The sequence below is a fragment of the Pholis gunnellus genome, assembly GCF_910591455.1.
Source record: "Pholis gunnellus genome assembly, chromosome: 5".
NCBI classification, from domain to species: domain Eukaryota; kingdom Metazoa; phylum Chordata; class Actinopteri; order Perciformes; family Pholidae; genus Pholis; species Pholis gunnellus.
This window is the reverse complement of record NC_136531.1, coordinates 20,288,038-20,308,216: the sequence shown is the minus strand read 5'-3', so window position 1 is coordinate 20,308,216 and position 20,179 is coordinate 20,288,038. Positions and strand designations below refer to the sequence as shown.

Here is a 20,179-nt window from a genome sequence, read left to right as displayed (position 1 = left end):
ACAACAAGAAAAAAATATCACAGAAACCACAATAAATTAATATAAATAAATAAAACAAAATAAACATTGTGTTGGAATTTTTAAATGTAATGAACCTTTCAGTGTCACCAGTTAGTCTGTGGTGTTGAAAGGGTTGGCCAGCAATTCGGTATTGCAACTCCATGACGTTGGGGGACTTGGGAGAGACAGAAGAAAATGGAAGGCTGAGAAGTATTGACTTTTAACCCCAAGAAATGATCAAGTGCCAAAAACACTGGATTCTTAATTTCCTTTAATGTAACTTGATATGGTCTTTCCGGAGACTCTCCCTGCCTCCCTCAAACATGCGACGTCTCCAAGCCCAAGCTGAGGTAACCCTAATGACAATCATGGCTATTTCTCAGACATGACTCCCGTTCGTAGTAAACTGATCTGCATGTGTTGGTGCAGTTCCCCTTTAACAACAACTGGTGAAGTGTCGGTAGTAGTTTCACTGTAGCTGTAGTCATAGTAGTAGTGGTCGTGGGAGCAGTTGTTGACTATAGGGCTGAATGATTGTCATTAGTTTTGACTGATATGGAATTTGTGATATTATTTGCATAATTTTTACATCATCATTGTGCAGCCCTATTGTGAACTTTGGTGCAGATGAAGACAAAGAATGATTAATTAGGTTGAGGGTCAACCATGAAAAGTCATTAACCTCTCCAGGGTTTTTGAACACAAACATAAATCAGACAACAACAAGAAGTTTGGAGGAAATCTGGTGCTTTCATGACCAATAAAGTTGAAGGGCAAAGTCTGTTACTTAAAATCAGTAGATATAGAGGTTTGATGACACTATTTAAACCCAATAAAGATATACAAATTGTAGCCATGTGAATTTTTCATGCCCTACTCCTCCATTTCAGTGACAATGTGAAAGAAATTGACTTTTTTCCTAATCAGAACGCCTCTGGGTAAATTCATTGGTTTGCGCTGGGTGGAAAATAAACGTCTATTAGCGGTTTGATTTCTCACAGAGGCCAAGCTGAACTATAGCAGCTGATTAGAGCACCAGCAGGCAGACTCAGAAATAGACTCAGCTTGGCATCACTCATGGTATATTCATGAACACACACACGGTTCACAGTTCATTCGCTCACAGACAAAAACACAAAGACAAACGTACTCTCACACTTTCACAACCTCTCTAATGTTTTCCCAATTTCTTTGCAGACTTTTTATTTTTAACAATAAAATAATCTTGCCAGTGTTTTTGTATTAAAATACTGAAGTTAAAAACAGGTTTTGAGAAAAGAAAGAAGCAAAAGATGATGAGACCAAGCACATAATACAATAATGTATCCCTAAATGGTACCACAGCATGTCGACATCAAATGTGCAAACTCTCACTCATGAATTTTAATGAGCTTCATTATTAAACACTATATAGAGCACTACATTTTAGCATCCCCAGTCAGAAGCTGTTGTACACAAGTTGACGTTTTAGCATAATTAGCTGAAATACACAAGTCTTATTTTTCCTCTGTTCGCATGTTGTCAGCATCCGTTATAATGAAATCCAGGCCGAGGCGTCTATTGTGACCCATTATTGAGTGAAAACAGCACCACGTCTGCGAGACAAAAGACTACAGAAAAGATCTAGAGAAGGTGCAGTTTGCATTTGTGCTCAAGTCATTGTCATGGTGTGAAGGTTCTCAAAAGTCCAGGGTCAGATCAGCTTTGACGCCAGTATGGGTCTGTTGCTATGTGAGGCGTTTGGTTTGTGTTTTGCTAGTGAGGGACTGTCAAGACCAAACTTGTCATGGGCAGTGAGGGACCAGCACTACCAGACAAAGACAATATCCCCTGACAGATGTCTGTGTTGAGTGTTTTCTTTTTCCATGAAGCTCCTTGTTGTGGCCTTTTTAGGTCACCTTGTCATGGAATTTGTAGCAGGAACGATAGAGTGACTCAGACGGCAAGGTTAGGGGAGCCTGCAACACTGAGCTGTTCAGAGCACTGGCAGTGAATACAAATGTGTAATTTAACAGCTTTTGTTGAACTTTTTGGGTATTATTTTTGTTGTGCAAAATCGTGATGTTTCATATTTTTCTCTCCCTAAACCCTCTCTTCTATTGCCTCTATCTCTTTGATTAAAGGACCGTCTGTACTTTGTCATGGAGTATGTGAACGGCGGAGACCTCATGTACCATATCCAACAAGTGGGCAAGTTCAAGGAGCCTCAGGCAGTGTAAGACATGTCAATTTACTAGCACTGTGTAGTGAATCATCTTCTACTTTCTACTACTATGCTTGTTTTGCTGTAGTTTGAGATAATTATTATTTTAGTCTTCTAAAACCTCTTTGTGCAGGGCTAACAAGGTAAAAAATGAAATTGCATGCTGCGGTGTTACTGCAGCAAGTAGCTACCGCACTAATATGGCCACCTTGTAAAAAGCCTGACATGTCTCATGTAATTATTTCTGGAATACAGCAAAGTAAGTTTCCTTGTGTTTGAAGTCTGTGGTTTATATTGCAGGTTCTATGCAGCAGAGATCGCTGCTGGTCTCTTCTTCCTGCACATTAAAGGAGTCATCTACAGGTGAGTATTGGCTAGTTAATGCAGCAACAGATTCAGGGGCTGCATTTAAACTAATAGTCAGACATTTTGTGATATATATTAATTAAAAGCAATTAAAAAGCAGATACAATGCAGTAAAGAGTCATCCTATACTAAAAGCTCTTGCATTTGTTTTTAAGCATCAAGCGATTTATTAGCTCTTTCTTGAAGTAGCAACTGGAGCTTTGTTTGTAATAAATAGTGTAAGAATTGGTAGTATTTAGGATTGGGATTGAGAGCCACCTGCTGAAACAAATTCAAATAGAAAAGTCAACATCTTCAAGGATGTTTAGACCGTCTGTGTGCTTCCTCAGGGATCTGAAGTTGGACAATGTGATGCTGGACTCGGAGGGACACATTAAGATTGCTGACTTTGGCATGTGTAAAGAGAACATGGCAGAAGGAGTGACCACACGCACCTTCTGCGGCACTCCCGACTACATAGCCCCAGAGGTAAGGCTGAGCGGGGAGAGATGTGTGTGCGTGCTTGTTCCTGATGCATGAGGTCATCTCTGTCACTGTCTGGTCTGAGCCTGTGTCACCCTTGTGCTCCAGATTAAGGTTATTGCCTCAGGACAGATACACACACACACACACACACACACACACACACACACACACACACACACACACACACACACACACACACAAGCGCTCACTCATGACATAAGCATACCAGTGTGACAGACGCCTAGTGTGTCCGCTGGCAAGTCCAAATTTAACCCGAGCATACAAGCTGGGGTCTCAGTGTGTCCCAGTGGGTTTTGTCCTGAGCAAGTTTTATCCAATTTGCCACGACGGATACTTAGATACCTGCTTGTTTTTGTCCTTGTTGACTGGCAACTACGGCTGTCCTCAACCAAAGAATTTCTTAGTAGACTAACACACGATTTTGTCGCGTAATTGATTAGTCAATTTTATCAACAGATCTGTAAAACTGGTTGGTCCCAAGGAGGATTTAATGGTATCAGTCCACTACATCACACACTGTGTGCCCATTTATTAGCCATTTCAGTGCCAATTGGTACTAACAAGTCTCTGGTTGTTCACCAACTGATGTGGCAACTGTGTATCACTTAGACTGGATCCACTTCCAGTGAATGACCCTGCGCTCACTCATGGTAAGAGGTTCAGACCGGATAGTTGACTGACTGGATGGTTGACAAGCTCACTGATGACTATGGGCTGAGTGTCGTTGGAAATAGTTCAACCCAGTTTTCAATATGAGGCATGTTTCAGTACCATTTTCAACCTTACTTTCCTGTGCATCAACCAGAGATGGGACAAAGTCATTGCTTTGCAAGTCACAAGTAAGTCTCAAGGCACTCAAGTCCTACGTCAAGATCCAAGATTTACACAAATCAGGAATGGCTTTTAAAATGCTTAGGATGCAATCCGGCACTAATGACAATATCACACATGAAAAGCTGACAACAAATGGGGGTAATACGACTGACGGCAAACCAAATTAAATGTTTCAATTTAGTCATATATATTAAGACATTGATGGATTTAAAGACACAATAATCTGAGTACGCTTGTTTTTTTTCCTGCATTGTTATGATTGATTTAAAACCACGACCAAGCTGTTGGAGCAAGCAATTACATAAATAAATCATCTCAAAGAGTGCCATTCCCCAGTGAGTTACTAAACAACAGTTCTGCCATGGGATCTGGAAATCCGGCTAAATATCCATAATTCAATGCTGTTAATCTATTTATCTGTCTCCCTTAATTTCACCCGATACAGCCCCAGGAAAGATCTGATGCCACAGCTTGTTTCAGTTTATACTTAATGTACTGATTTGGTTTTTCCAACTCTCTTGCTGTGTTATCAGTTAGTTGCTTCTATTTAACGGTGGGCTGGGTTATTGATTCCCTCTAAAAAAAAAAAAACTCTGACAGACTGGGAGGTTAATTCTGCCCAACAGACTCAGGGTGAACATGCTGTGACCGTTCACAGCCAGACTGACACTAATGCGTCAGCCAGGGATGACACAGCAGGTGGTGGGAGCGGCTTCTGTTTCCATAGCACTGTGAGCCAAAGCACACATTGAATGTCACACACACACACACATGATGTCACACAGTCACTTGCATGGCAGTATCACATGCACACACAGTTTCTCCATAGATATCTGTGCACATGCATTCCTTCAATACACACACTAACCCAGTCATGCACACACTCAAAAACACTCCTGAGTGGAGGCTGACCTTAGAATTGTCTGACAGTGGTGATATTTTCAGAGACGATCGAGGGGAAGTGCTCCTCAAATTGTGTGTGACAGAAGGACCAGGAGAGATAATCATATCAAGTTCTGTCATTGGCCTTTGGTCCATCTCTGAAATAAATTTGAAAACAGTTAACAATTGTTAGGGTTGTCCGTTATTAAGGGTCAGTGGTTAGGGAAGAAAATGTTTTTTGATTATTTGGATCCAGCCATAGTTTCCAGAGCGTTGAGAACCACCGTAGAGCGCTGCAGGAATGAGTCCTAAAACCTGGAAATGAGTTAGCATTGTTGCACTTCCGGTTGCCTCGTCTCAAAGTAATTAGTTAATTAATTAATTCATTCATTAAGTAATTAATTTTTTGTTTTCATGGGTTTTTGGTTAGAGGTTTAATGTTTTGTTTTATGACATAAAATACGTCAATAAATAACCCACTCGTGAATTTTGAAGCTTTTAAGTGTCTTAAAAAGGCAGATGGTATCAAGTGGCTAAATGAGACATGTCATCACGCCATGTCTTTGAAAATCGGCTTTTTGTCGAGGGAACCAGTGCGAGGCTAACTTCCTGGGTTGGCCTACAAAAATATGTCATCCCTGCAGCTCTCTATTACTGACACCAGAGGTGTTAAGCACTTGCCACTCTGAATGAGGAAAAACGCACATGCAATATATTTAGTTTTTATATGAGCTGCTATAGGGAGGTCACTTCTGAAATATAAATGTGTTTTGGGGTTTGTATCTCAGCATGTGTGAGATAGCTGTGAGATGAGAAATATTTTTCACACTTCTCTCTCTCACACACACACACACACACACCTGCCCATATGCTTATAACTCTATGAGGGAGTAGAGGTGGCCGCACATACACACATGAAACACAGTTTACTCTGACCTATATAGCCAGTCATTGGGAGCTCCTGTCTGGGAGGAATGCTCACACTAATGTGAATTTACACCTCAATGATTTTGACACAGAGAGGAAGAGATAGCGGGGAAGGGAGGGAACACAAAGGAAACACAAAGGCGACATAAGGTATTAACTGTGAGGAAAAGAGCAGAAGGGGACAAGAGCAGCCAGACACTGAAGGAGAGAGGTAAAGAAAGCAGGGATTGAAATGAGAAACAGCGATGTTTGGCTGTCTGACACGGGCCATTTCCCTCTATGCCCTAGTTGGTCCCCACTGCAGTGTGGCATTAGGAGGCTTGGGTGTCCACTTCCACGCTTATTAACTCTATGGGCTGAAACAGTGTTTGGGGTGTTTGTAAGGATGATATAGTTCAAATTCAGTCATTAAAGAAGTGCTGCTACTGTCGCTGAGCTGGTGATCCTCCTCAAAGTGTTAATGTGTTAAAATACAGGACTGTAGGAGCAGAGTAGGGATTTCTGCTTCCATAGACTGTTTATGAGAAATGGACGTAGTCGCCGTGACTACACCCAATGGTTTGTGGACTTTGGTGAGTTTTTTGGCGGGTTGTTTTGCAACCAGAATTGACACGAGAGGATGGATCTAAATAAAACCAAACGCTGAATAACTCATTTTTAGGCAACCAAAAATATTACAAATAACTTTTATAAAATGAAAACCCACTGTGAAGGGGTTAAAATTGTGAGAAGAAAACAAGGACAACTCCCAGACCGGACAATGCCGTGGTAGCGACCTGTCAATCGCAAGGTAGCCCCGCCCTAAAGCATACCCACCCTGCTATGTCGTCTATTTGACTCTAAATGGACCAGAATGAACATCATGCTGTATTAAAGAAGATTTGAAACTATCGATTGAGACCATAAACTCATGTTTACAATGTTTGCTGAGGTAATAAATCAAGTGAGAAGTAGGGTCGTTTTTTTCATAGACTTCTATACGATCAGACTTATTTTTGGAGTCGCCCCCTGATGGACATTAGAAAGAATGCAAGTTTAAGGTGCATCAGCATTGGTTTCATTTTTCAGAACTTGAGTTTGCCACCTGCCTGCTTCCAAGGTGCATAGAGAAGAGGAATCACTTGTATGCAGAACAACTTTATTGTTAGACTTTATAATACAGATACTTTCACAATCAGCATTGATATGTACAAGAGTGGTTTGTCTGGGACATTATTTTCCCCTGTAATCCTTTTATTTGCTTTAATGAAGGAATTCAAATCATTTGTAAGGAAAAGGTAAATAAATGCAGGCTCATAACTTTGAATGATATATGGCTTATTTAAAGTTAGAGATAATAATTTAGATTCAGGCATCTTGAACATGCACAATTCAGATGCAGAGATGTAGTTCTATTTTTATTTGCCAAAAAAGGATTGTGGCTGATCCTTATTTCTCAAAAAGTTTGAGGACTAGGAATAGCAACCCTGAGTCACCAACAGGGAGTTGAAGTCTGGCAACACGCCTTTGCAGTGGCAGCTCCAATTTTAAATTCTTCACCAATTACCCAGAGTTCAAACCAGTGTTTTCAGATCAGCGCTATTAGTATTCCTGCAAAAGCTGTGGAAAAGTGACTGTGATGTGAGAAACAGTCAGGGGTGAGGAAGGAGGTGAAAAAGAGAAAGTGAGAAGGAAACAGCAAATGAGACGGAGACGCAGAGAGCACGAACATGCGAGCATCCTGAGAAAGTTTACTTCTCTGACAGATTATTATTATTATTAAAAGATCCAGTAATTAGTTAAATGCCTCGATGATATAACCTTTCCTCTCCTCTCTGCCTACGGGCTCCAAGTGCTTTATCTTTTCTCAGATGCAATTTAGTTTAGACATCGTACTACATGTGCACATCACTGTAGTTTTCCTTTTGGGTTATTTGTCAGTGACGTCAGTACGCAAAATAGATACATGATGCATGCAAATAAATATTTGACAACATGTTTGATAATACATCGTATGCTCCTGTAGTTCAGTTGTGTTCTGGCATATGTAATGATGTAGGCCTATTATATATTGTCCTATATAAAACTATAACGTATTCATCTATTATTTACGCTTCCTTTAGTTTGTAGTTGAAGGAAAAAAAAAAATTAATTCTGGAGCTCGGGGGGGGGGGGGGGGGGGGTTATATTCCGAAAAAAACTCAAAATGTCCTTGATTAAGTCGTAAAATGATGTGAAAGAAAAACACGGACATTCTCAGAGATTAAAGAACCACATTTATGGGAGATTGAAAAGTTATTAATTAACAAGAAACCTCAAGGTTTGATCAACCTCATCACACCACAGATGCCACCGTTAAACACTGCGGTAACGTGAGTCGCTGAGTGCAAAATATGTTGTAATGTAGCGGACTGAACATCCATCCATCCACGTCGGGTTATATTTGTTCGGGTCGCAGGAGCAGCAGGCTAATCAGAGAGTTAAACATAATTCATCATAATGTGTAGTTCAATAGTTGTCATTCTTTACACTGACACAGTGAGAGTTCGGCATTGTTCCTGAAACGCGTCAGTTTGTAACTATGGTAACACAGTATCTCAACAGTTGGGTTTTAGTGTCAGCTGTGCTGAAATAAAAGACACACGCCTTTGTGTTGTCACAGATAGAAGTCGTTCATCTCTATCTTCCTGTAATTTCTACTATAATATCTATTTATGTTCATAAAAGAACACAGAAAGAGCATGAAAGAAAATCTGTTTATGTATCTCTCAGGATTTATTTTTGTCATCAATTTATAACTCTGTAATCTTGCAAATTTGAGAGTTTTTTTCTCGTAAATTTGCCAGTTTTTTATTGTCTAGAATATGAAATATAGAGGTACACAAAAAAGAGCTTAAACCCCATATTTATTGCTCATTAATAGTTTTTTCTGCATACAATTGCCCTGAAACATTTTAGTAGATTATCTCGGACAGTAAAACTGTATGACAAGGCCTGACACAGGCCTGTGTTACAAACTGGGCCGTGAGGTCTGTGTTGGAGGTTATCAGGCAGGGAGGATGTAATGAAAGATGTTATCACGTTGCATTGTGGGTAATGAAAATCCAGGATGTTGGGGCCTGACTCTCACAAGTTTATGGAAGTTCAATGCTAAATTTCAGCAGTAGCTCTTTAAGTTGCACAATTCATCTTGTAAAAAGGTGCTGTTCATCTTCTGTGCGACATGCGGTGTAGGGCGCTCATGGAAACCCCAAGGCTGCTCATTACTGTTTTTATTTTTTTTACGATTGGTAACACACATTTCTCTCTTGTGAGAACACTTTTTCAAAACGGTCCAAACAGTATAGGATGCTACAGATATAGAAATGAACAGTGCTAGTCAACCCCTGTCTCGGGGTTCTCATCCATATCACACCGCATGTCATTTCTTGCAATACACCTGGGAAGGAATATTTTAGCATCCCCAAATTAACCCTGGCAATCCTCTGCAGATATGTCCAGAGTCTGTTTGAGTGTGTGTAGTGAGGAGAGTATCCCTGAACAGCTAGCAGTCTGATCCACAACTGTCATGTAACATTAGGGCTAATGGGAGAGAAATGTCTGCAGCAATCCACATGCACATAAACACACACATGCACAAACGCAGACTGTTCAAGCACTGTTATACAAATAAACACAGAGGCACACGGATACAAGATATTATAGAGAAAATATATAAAGAATTATAGGTATACTATGAAGATTCATGTACGCAATTAGCCTAGCCGCATTTAACTGCTCACACACACACGCACACACATGTATGTACTGCGTTTAATCAGAGCAGCTCTGCTGGCCAGAGGCTTTCATACAATAGAGTTAAGAATATAACAGGATGAATGTCAGGAACAGGTCACGCTTGTCTTTTTCCATCAGTCGCAGCCTGGCAGAAGGAGAGAGCACTTTATGTATTTATCAGCATGCATTCATGCATGCAGCAAAAGCAAACAAACATCTTTGTATGTAATAAATAAGTGGAAAGCCGGAGACTCAACACGCTGGTTCAGAGCACGAAGGTCACCGTGCCTGTTAATGTCCGCCGGTGCTGTTGCAGACAGGCTCTGGGTGGCAAGGGCAGGAAGTCACAGCAGCGTCACATTACGCAGCGCTGTGCACGATGGCCTGAAACTGATCTAAACAGTTTCCTTTTTTTGTCGCTGAACTCCAATTGTCCTCTCTGTTTTTTCTTCTTTTTTTGTTTTTTTCTTTACTTTCACTGACTCTAAATCCGACTCGTATCAGCCTTTATGTCTCTCTCTGATAGAGATAAAATAACAGCATTTTTTTTTTTTTTTCTGCATTCTATAGACGTCTCTGTTCTATCCTAGCATTAATGAACAAAACAAGCCAATTTACGCTTGTAGATGTTTAGCAGGTATTGCTTGTCAAGTTCACCATCTTGGTTTAGAGTTGTGGCATACGAAACAGCCGAGGCTGATGTATGTCATTCATTTTGCTGGTATTTCCTTATAATTAATAAACAATTTAAACATGTCGTTAGTGTTAGGAAAGAAATGTGACTGATCTCATTGTTTTTCACACCATCGGACCTTCCTCAGATGCTCACTTCACTTTCCTCCTCTCTCTCTCCTTCACTCTGCCCCTTTCCATCTCTCCTCTCTGTTTTCATACCCATGACACAAACCGCCATAAGGCCGTCGATCTCCTTGCTGCATGCTTTCCATGCTTAATTCCCTCATTGGGCATCTTTCCGCAGCAGAGACTGTGAGGTTGAATCTCAGTGACACACCGCGACAAATGTGCCACATTAGGTCCTCGATGACGAGCTGTCTAACGTTGGCCTGGTTCACCATGTCATGGTAAAAACGTTTCCTCTTAGCAAACCAGTAGAGTGTTAATCGACTGGACTCTCCTCACTAAAGATATGTTCAATGTGTTTGGAGGTGAGTAGAGAGATCCAGAGCTGGTAAGTCTTTTTGTTTCCCAGTGAGGTTGTTTTGCTTTCAGTTAACAAAGGAGTCGTCCCTTCTCACACGTATTGACGTATTTCACAGTGTAAAATCGTATGTGAAAAGCAATCTTCAGAGGGCGTAGCTGTACTCATTTGCAGCTGTCAGGCCAGGCTGAAGGTTGCCGTGATTCCTGCAGAAAGCGGGATTTGAACAGGCAAGCTTAAGATTTCAGCCACAGTTTCCCCTCACCATAGAGTCTTTGACTCTCGAGCTAATTAAAAAGCATTGAGGCAAGATAAAGGTAGTGGGCTTTTCCCAGCTGCGTCTTCCGTCTTTCCTACCAAAGAACCAAGGAAAGCCGAGGATTAAGGCTCAGCACTTCCCACCTTCTTGGGGCACCGTGTTTCGCTTTCATGCTAAGGCATGTGCGCTATTCTAATACTGTGCCGTCACTCTGGGTTATACAGTAGCCCCATTGTTATTCTGTTTCATGTGTATGCGATCTTTAGGAGCTCATAGACATTCACAGATGGATCAATACGTGAGGCGGATGTTAAACAGATACGCACATTTGTCGTGACTTTTACGTTCCGTGAGGGTCAACACTGATGCGCCGCTGCATTTTCAAACCATGATTTATTGGATTTAGACTATGATGCACAATATCTGTTTGGATTCATGACACAATGTCAAACAGAAGGCACTGAGATAATCAAAAATGTTACAATGTTAATGGATAAACATAAGAAGAAATGCTTCTAATGACGGAATTTGAGCTCATTTGCAATCTAAATTGATACGTTATGGATTACAGATTGGATTTTGCAATACAAATGATACAGAAGCAGATGATCAATTTCTTTGCTATATTCGATCTTCCTCAAGCTTATTCTTCATCTCCTCTTGCACAATTTGATTTGTTTCCAATTTGACCTCCAGCTCTATAATGAAAGTCCATTAAACCCATAAACAAGTATAAAAATGACTTTGTAATTGAAAGGAGGAAAATATGTTTAAAAAGTTATACTGAGCAGCAGCATAATACAGCATATTCAGTCTGAAGCTTTCTGTTCAACAGTACTAACTACTAAAAACATAGACACTTAAAAACCCAACATTCATGTATTAACAGATATTACTATAAACCTTTTAAAGCCAACCGTGTATCATATCAATCCAAAGCAGATGTTGATACAAGAAACAGTGGATGACTAATACTTGGCTTGCCTTGATCCGCTGTTTGAAGTGCCTCCATCTGAGTTTTTTTCAAGTTTATGTTCATCTCGTGGCCTCAGTGGCATTCGGTCTAGAGTCTAACAGTGGGAGTAGTGGAAGACATAGAAAACAGCATGAGCGAGGGATTACAAAATATACAGTAAGCTTACCTGTTCATATTGTGGTAGTAAATTGCTGGTAGCTGTACATACAATGTTTGGAAATATTTTCCTTTTTTCAATATATATATTCTTTATTGGATCAAGAGCTCACATTTTATTTTTCATCTCTTGTTATTTTAACTTTTATTTAATTGTATTTCTCTTTCTCTCTTTACCTTGATCAACAGTCTTCAGTACCTCCACCTCTGTCTCTGCGCCTTTAAGCCGGGTATTCAGCTCGACCTCTAGACTCTCACTGGCCTCCAGTCTGGACTCAAACTCTAAAATGATGTTGACATGATGACAGGAAAAACATCCTGAAGCCAACGAATTAAAACCAGATTTAAACCAAAGCAAAGGATGGCATGATGGTATAAACAGGGGAGAGATGAGATGAAATTCAAATATTATTTTCTCAATTTTCAATACATTATCTTTACCTTTATTGGCAGTATTTTAGCTTGTTTAATTTTGATCACTTATTTTATTCACAATGTGATCACACTTTTACAATAAGCTCTACGTGCGTTACCTTTGATTTCCTCCTGTAATTGTGCCGCCAGGGTTCTTTGCCTGGACGTCAGTGACGTTTAGTCTGGCCTCCAGTTCTGGACGATGAAATATTTAGTTGCACAGACAATCCCTTGAAAAAGCTGTCTCTCATTGTTTTTTGAAAAAGCAAAAAAAACATGTACTTTATTTATATTTACTGAGACGGTACATAATCATGCTATACTGTACAACGTGTGCATATAATGGAGTTAATTTACCTTGATCAGCAGCCTGCAGTGCCTTAACTCTTGAATCTCCATCTTCAAGCTTATTTTCGAGTTCTGTCAGCCTGGCCTTCGACTCTATTTGTTAAAAATGAGGGAATAAATACTGAATGACTTCAACCACGCAGTGTGAGATGAGCTGAGACGAAGAAGAAGATTTACTTTGCTGGTCATTAATAATGGACTTTGTTGTGGTACCTTTCCTTTCCTTCTGCAGTTGTTCCACTCGTTTGCTTTGGCCCTCCAAATCACTGGCATTCAGCCCGGCCTCCAGTTCTGTTCAGGGAGGAGGAGAGAATGATGGTCGGAGTGAACAAATGAAACAATTGGTTGAAAGCAATTAGAATTTTTAACAACTTGTTTATTTCATCGAGAGCTCCTATTATAAGCATTTCAAAAAAGGACCTCAGCTTATATTTCATGTTGAGGATAAAGTTACCTCACCTGTGTACTGCCGCACGACTTGCTGCACCTGCTTCCTCTGCTCCTCTTGCTGCATCTCACCGACTCTCAGCCTGGCCTCGTGGTCTTTTTTTACGTAATGGAAATCATGCAATAGAAAGGCAGATATTCAACAACACACAGTAACTCTTTATCTTATTGATACATGGATGAAAGATTACACAGGCATTGATTATATATATATATATATATACAGTATATAATGTGGTACAAACAAGTAATGCACCTGTGAAGCCTTTCTTCAGTTCATCCAACTGTGTCCATAGCTTCTCCATCGTGCTGTCAGCGACTGTCTACATATCTATACAGCACACAAAAGTACACACATTTTGTGAAGGTGAAATAGTAAGTAACGATTCCATATTTGCTTTTTGATCTGATGCTGCATACAGCAACGCTACCTCACATACCCACTTTTTTCTGAAGTTGCACCAGTTGCTCTTTGGTGTGTCGCAGCTCATTTCTCTGTTGGTTCAGCACAGCCATCACCTCGCTGAGCAGAGCGAAGATGTCTGCTTCAGCGGACTCATCCCGAGTATATGTGATGGCAGTGAACCCCCTGTCCCAGCACATTTGCCTCAGACAGGCAGCAGCCAAGCAGTACAAGTAAAGCAACCCTCATCTTTGAGGAATGTAGAGCTGTGACACCTGGTGGTGGTGGTGGTGGGGGGTTGTCTGCAAGAAGTGCTTTTAAGCGTTAGGTGAAAGGTTATGCAAGGCTTGTATGTTGTTTACATGTAGTTGTACCATTTGAAGTTCATGAAACATGTCAAAGATAGAGGTGTTGTGATAAGAGACTGTGGGAAAATAATGACATGACGGCCCTGTAAATGTATTAACTGTTGTTTTTTTTAAATATCTGAAGTATTTCCTTTTTGTACATTCCAAACTAGTTATGTTGAGAGCGTGGAATTTGTTTTCCCATTTTACGCGGTAAACATCGTTACATGATAGACATGCAGATATAGTATAAGGTTGTATAGACTTATTTTAAATAATAAATCGTTACAGGACAGTTTCAGTATTAATATGTTTTTTTTTTATGTTGGGGATATTTGTTTCCTTATGTTGAACTGTAAATACTCGAGGAAAAATAACGGAGGAAAAAGTGATACATTGAAGAACTGATCCCATCACACAGCCTGTGACATTAAATGTGTGCTCTATACATTATTTCTGCTTCTATAACTATTACAGTCACAGTATAGTGACATTCAAAGACACATTAGTGCGCACGCGTTTGTGCACATGCTTGCCTTTGCGTACGAGGGTAAACACGAGGATGTCCTGCGGCTCCCATCAACCCTCAGGACAGCGGCGTGACAGTGGAATACCGAGCTGGAGGGGTGTTTGGCCTCGTGTGTGTGTGTGTGTGTGTGTGTGTGTGTGTGTGTGTGTGTGTGTGTGTGTGTGTGTGTGTGTGTGTGTGTGTGTGTGTGTGTGTGTGTGTGTGTGTGTGTGTGTGTGTGTGTGTGTGTGTGTGTGTTTATGTGCTTCCATGGGCGAGACAGAGGTCAAGTGTTAAGCAGCAAAGTTTATAAAGCGACACAGGACAGATCTGCTCTCACACACCTCTGTGCATTTGTGTGTATGCTTCATGTGTATGTGTGCATGTGAGTTTTGGTTTATTCGTGTACAGTACGTTGGCCATATGTGTGTATATGTGTGTTTTACTAAGCTGGAGGAGTGTCCCAGGGCAGCATGTGTTCAGCAGAGGTCAGACGTTACTAAGCACTGTACTCCATATACTGTATATATATATATATATATATATATATATATATATACATATACATAGAGGCTAAGTACGCTACGTAAGCGGACAGTATGTGTAAATAGGGTGGAAGCGGGTGAAACCATTAACCCCGGGCAATGTCAGAGAACCCCACAGGAAATCCTTTTGTTCCCAGACAAAATGTCACAGTTGAGAGAAGCTTAATTCCCAGGATATCCAGTGGAGATTTATGTGCTCTTTTCTTCACTTCCTGTGTGTTTACCGCTTGTTTGTTTCTCTCTGTGTCGTGGCATTTGGATGTTATACTACTCGTTTATTAGTAATGACATTAAAGAGGTTAGGGATCTTTGATATTAGAACTTTTTGCAGTGGTAGCTTTACGTTATGAGCAGGATTTGGATATGACAAATTCATCCCCTGAATCTATATAACCCAGATCAATAACCATTCTTACAAGAGTCCTTGACCATTCGAAAAGGAAACAAAACCATTTCCGTCAAAAAGTCAAAATCTCCAGCTCAGACAAGAGAGAGAATGCTGTCAGTATTCCGAATATTTGGACAAAAGGACCGGAACAAAACAAAATGTGTGTCAAGATAGCTCTTCCAAATATGCAAACACTTGTCTGTAACAGTTGCATTCACATTGCCTTCGCTGTTGTTTACTCCCGTCTTGAGCCTGTTTTTCTGTGAAAAAAAGTGAGAACTCTGTTTTTTTTAGCTTCAGCAGCAGCAACATCATCCTATGAGAACTGTTTTTGTTCTCTGTAGCTCAGAGTTGTTTGTGTTGATATTCAGTGAGTCTTTTTGTTATCTACTACCTGCCTACGCACCAAATGCTCGCTTCTTGTCAGACATTTCTAGCTTCTTATCTTCTTTGCTCAACCGTGGCAAAAGTGTTGTTGCAGGGGATTAAAAATGTAAGTGATTCAGGGGTCATCCAGCCTAGATACACCCTGACTTAATGTGTATTCTTTGCCTGGTGTCAAACTGAATGAAGAGCTATGATCTGTGAGTTTTTAATTCCCGTATTATTTAGCTTTTTGGTATTGCCAAGTCGTATCCTGAAAATCAAAAAGATTTGTTCTCAATAATAATAAAAAAGAAGAGGCCTACGGAGCAAATTGCTGGAGCTTTTTAAATTGGCCCGTCCTGGATTTATTAAAGAGTCGATTGTTGAGCATTACAGTTTTTACTCTTTGTGTTTAACTTAAGTGGGAGACCTGTTCATGTTCACATACTGTATGCGATTTGAATGTCAAGATGAAGTTTATAATATGTGGGAGATTTGATGCGTGTTGGAATCTAATAAGACTAAATCAGAAGGAGCGAATGCATTGTGAGGACAGTGCCACATCTTTGCCATCTAATGATATGCACGTTCAGTTCTGACGGAGGTAACAGAATAATAGCATAAGTGATGAAACTTGTCATGGATGAATAATGTACGGCCATATTTATAGGATATGTGACAAGCTGCATATTTAATCTACAGATCCAAAGGGATTGGCGTATGTTGTGATTTAGACCACTGGGTTGGAAAATGTCTGCATTTTTGAGTCAGCTAGCCGGCTACTATAGTGTGCCAATATGAACGTGGTAAACCACTTTGCTTATTCTTTCCATAAAATAGGATTAAAAATTGATCACAGTCAGCATAAGTGAACCTGGACGTCACATTGAGATGAAAATATGTTTGTGTCCTGAGCTGAAAGAAGAAAATATTGAGTTCCAGTTCTGTACATTTTAAATATGCATTGTGTCATTTGACTGACAGGCAGCACATGTCTTCGAGTCTCTCACTTGTAAACGGATTAGTAGATACTGTACTGCAATGTTGTCTGATGAATTTAAAACGTTAGTTGTTTGAGTTAGGCTGAACTTCTGATCCTTTTCTCTGCCTTCCTCCACAGATCATTGCATATCAGCCCTATGGACGCTCTGTAGACTGGTGGGCATATGGAGTTCTGCTCTACGAAATGCTGGCAGGACAGGTGAGTGGCGCACACACATACACATTGTACTACTTAATACAATTGCCTGCTGCAGATTATGCCGACAGTTTATGAACAGACACAAGTTTGCTCACAGACTGCTCACACCCACATTATTCCCACATTCAAGTTCCCTAGCAGCAAGGCGCTACGCAGGCCTAAATGTACTCAGGTGGTGCTTCCTAAAGACCGTCCTACCAGCACTAATAATAAATATTGACATATATATATATACACACAACCCCCCACCAATCTCCCCTTCCAATCATAGGGCACATATCCTATTTGATGTTACCTTTCGCCGTCTTTTAGGTTAGGTCTGGCTGAACAGACGTGAGATTCGCTCACACTGGCTGGGCTGTGTGACTTTGATTGTGATTGTAATTCTACGTAGGCTGGAATCCTCCCAGACCTCTGTAGCCCGCCCTCACCTATGCTTGACATAAGGGCTCGAGGCTACGTTAGCCACTGTTGAGCCTCCAGCATGCGGAGCTGCCACTCTTTGTATTGATTTTAGTGCACAAATTGAATGCAGTAAATGTCTCATGTTTCTGCATTGAACACATCCCTTTGATTTTTTGTTACCACTGACCTGTAAAGAAAGACTTTTTTTTTCCAGTTTATTTGTTTAATGCTGGATACAGCACAGTGTGCTCCCAGTGGACATGAGTCAATATTCTGAACAATATTCTCAGCTACTGAAGTGAACGTATCAATAATGTGTTGGCTTGGAATCAGATAGTCATGAGGATGCCTCCTGGGGAAGAGGACCGAGCTTGACGTGTTGCAGCCAGAGTGACTGCTAGTCCAAGCCTTTTTTGTGTTCTTCATACATTCAAGTGTCCGTATTTGTGCACGAATTGAGTCGATTCAGTTTTCTCTGTTCTTTATATTACCTCTAACCCATTTGGGAAGTTTACTTTTCCACTGCTTCTTTGGGGGTTTTGTTTAACTAGCATAGCATTAGCCTAACGCTGATTAATCTCTATTTGGAGGTTACATTGAAGCGATGTGTACTCTTACAGATTAGCCTAGCATTAGCTCAATAAACTGGCGACCTGTCCTGGGTGTACCCGGCCTTCGCTCAATGTCAGCTGGGATCGGCTCCAGCGCCCCGCGACCCTGAATAGGATAAGCGGTTTGGATAATGGAATGGAGCGCAGTCTGTGCTAAACACTGAGGTTTCAACGTCAACCTGAAACCACATTGTATTGGAAGTTATAGTGCAATCAGATCATATCGGCGATGAAAAGCGCGATCCCCACTTTGCGTAATAACTTGTCATAACTCATTTCTCTTTATACTAAGGATGTAAATTGCTTCAAATTATATATTTTCCTCTTTATGTAACATTGAGCTAGTTAAAAGAATACCATCTTCACAGGTTTAAATAAAACATGTTTCCACAACTCAGCACTAAAATACTAATGAAGACATTTTTGATTTTAAATTAACTCACATACCAAAAGGCTAAAAACAAAGTACATGCAAAAGTAAGCTTCTCCGCAGCAGAGCAAAACATGAAGATGGGTTTGTTTCTTATTCCCAAATTAACTTAGCAAGCGTCAGCAGTTAAACAATCAGGTTTTCACCTATTCGGATGCTCCTTTCCTCCGTCCCTTCCTGCCTTGTGTGAAATCAGGTAAAGAGGGCATGACGCAGGCTATCTCTACACGAAGGGGCCAGTGGAGTGGAAATGACGAATAATTCATTTTATGGACTGTCAAAACACCCACATTATGGTTACTGATGGTACCCACCCAGTGAGCAGGGGGAAAAGCTGGGTCATCCACTTCATTTGCCCTGCAAGGTCTTCCTGTGAAACTTGTCCTCACAATCTCTACACTCATTCTTGTTTTCTCTTTTTCACGTCTATGTGGTTTAGTGTTCTCTCTCTGTCTTTCATTTTCTCCTGTATTCTTCATCTTTGGCACTCATTTAGTCAAATGTGTGTCCTGGTTTTCTGCCCTCTACATCCTTATTTATTAGAGAAAACAGTTTTTCACTTAATTTGGTCAATTTACCTGTCATGTAAAGAGGGCGCAAATGACCAAAAAATAAACGCACCACTGCTGGATCCCCGTGGTTCTACACATTACATTTAGCAGTAAAAGAAATCATCGAGAGAACAGCAACAATTTATCCATCCACTGTGAGATGATGGATGAAAACACCATCAACACTCTTAGTGTTATCTCCTTTCACCCCCAGCCTCCATTTGACGGCGAGGATGAAGATGAGTTGTTCCAGTCCATTATGGAGCACAACGTGTCCTATCCCAAGTCCCTGTCCAAAGAAGCTGTCTCCATCTGCAAAGGGGTGAGTGGATGTTCGGTGAATAATCAGTGAATAAATATTTTGCCTTTATTAACCAGTTTCTGTGTTCAAGCTAAATCCATAAACAAGGTGATAGGTGAGATTCATGAACAGTTAACGTTGTACCTGCTGTCAGTGGGGACGTTTATTTCAAATTAGTTTTACATATTTACAAAATGCATTTAAACTGATATCCAATCTCCCCGTTCAGTCTATTGTCCTGTTTAGCTGGGACTCTTTCCCCCTGAAGCTTTTCCCACCTGGGTTGAAAATCCTTTAAATCAGCATTTTACGCTCTGTGTCTTTCACAATCTTCACTGAAGCCAAAAATAATTCTTTGTGTAAGAGGGCTACACGCCCTTCCTGCTAGTTCAAAACTGACAGACTGCATAACACACTGCTGGAAGGCTTTTCTCAGCCTTCTGGAGGCAGACTTTCTAACATATGGGAAGTCTAGCTCTATTTCCTGTAAGAATGACGTGTAGGCTTTTTTAAATATTGCCTGGAAACTCATCTACAAGTTCCCGCTCCATTTCCCACTCAGTTCTCTGTGACATTTACATTATTAAAGCAGTGAACCTATCAGGTCATCCAACATACTTCTATAAAGGAGCTCGATGAGCTTGGTGTTTTAAAAGTTTATTGCAGATATTTTGTAGCCATTTTAATGACGTGTGTTGTTCTACAACACTACATTCCAGCAGCACAGTAAAACATTTTTATTTTGTTTAAGTATCTGAGTTTTGACTGTCGAAATTTAAACTCTGTACAAGAATCATTTCCAAAGGTGCCCTCGGCCGTGAAAAATGTATTCACATCAAAGAGTCATTTGTTACAGCAATTGACCACTAGAACGCATCACAATAAATGGTATTAAACATATAAAACCTTC

The 20,179-nt window shown here is 40.5% G+C and overlaps 1 protein-coding gene across 4 annotated transcripts in view; it reads left to right on the top strand.

The window, feature by feature from the left end:
* LOC306695990 (protein kinase C alpha type-like) overlaps nucleotides 1-20,179 on the top strand; it is a 129,691-nt gene that overhangs the window by 90,807 nt on the left and 18,705 nt on the right. For all 4 annotated transcript variants that reach the window (XM_079159462.1, XM_079159461.1, XM_079159460.1 and 1 more), the window contains 5 exons: nucleotides 2,124-2,215; nucleotides 2,504-2,566; nucleotides 2,899-3,037; nucleotides 16,891-16,971; nucleotides 19,183-19,290. In XM_079159462.1, coding sequence (XP_079015588.1) covers nucleotides 2,124-2,215; nucleotides 2,504-2,566; nucleotides 2,899-3,037; nucleotides 16,891-16,971; nucleotides 19,183-19,290 — 483 coding nt within the window. The remainder of the gene's footprint in view (nucleotides 1-2,123; nucleotides 2,216-2,503; nucleotides 2,567-2,898; nucleotides 3,038-16,890; nucleotides 16,972-19,182; nucleotides 19,291-20,179) is intronic.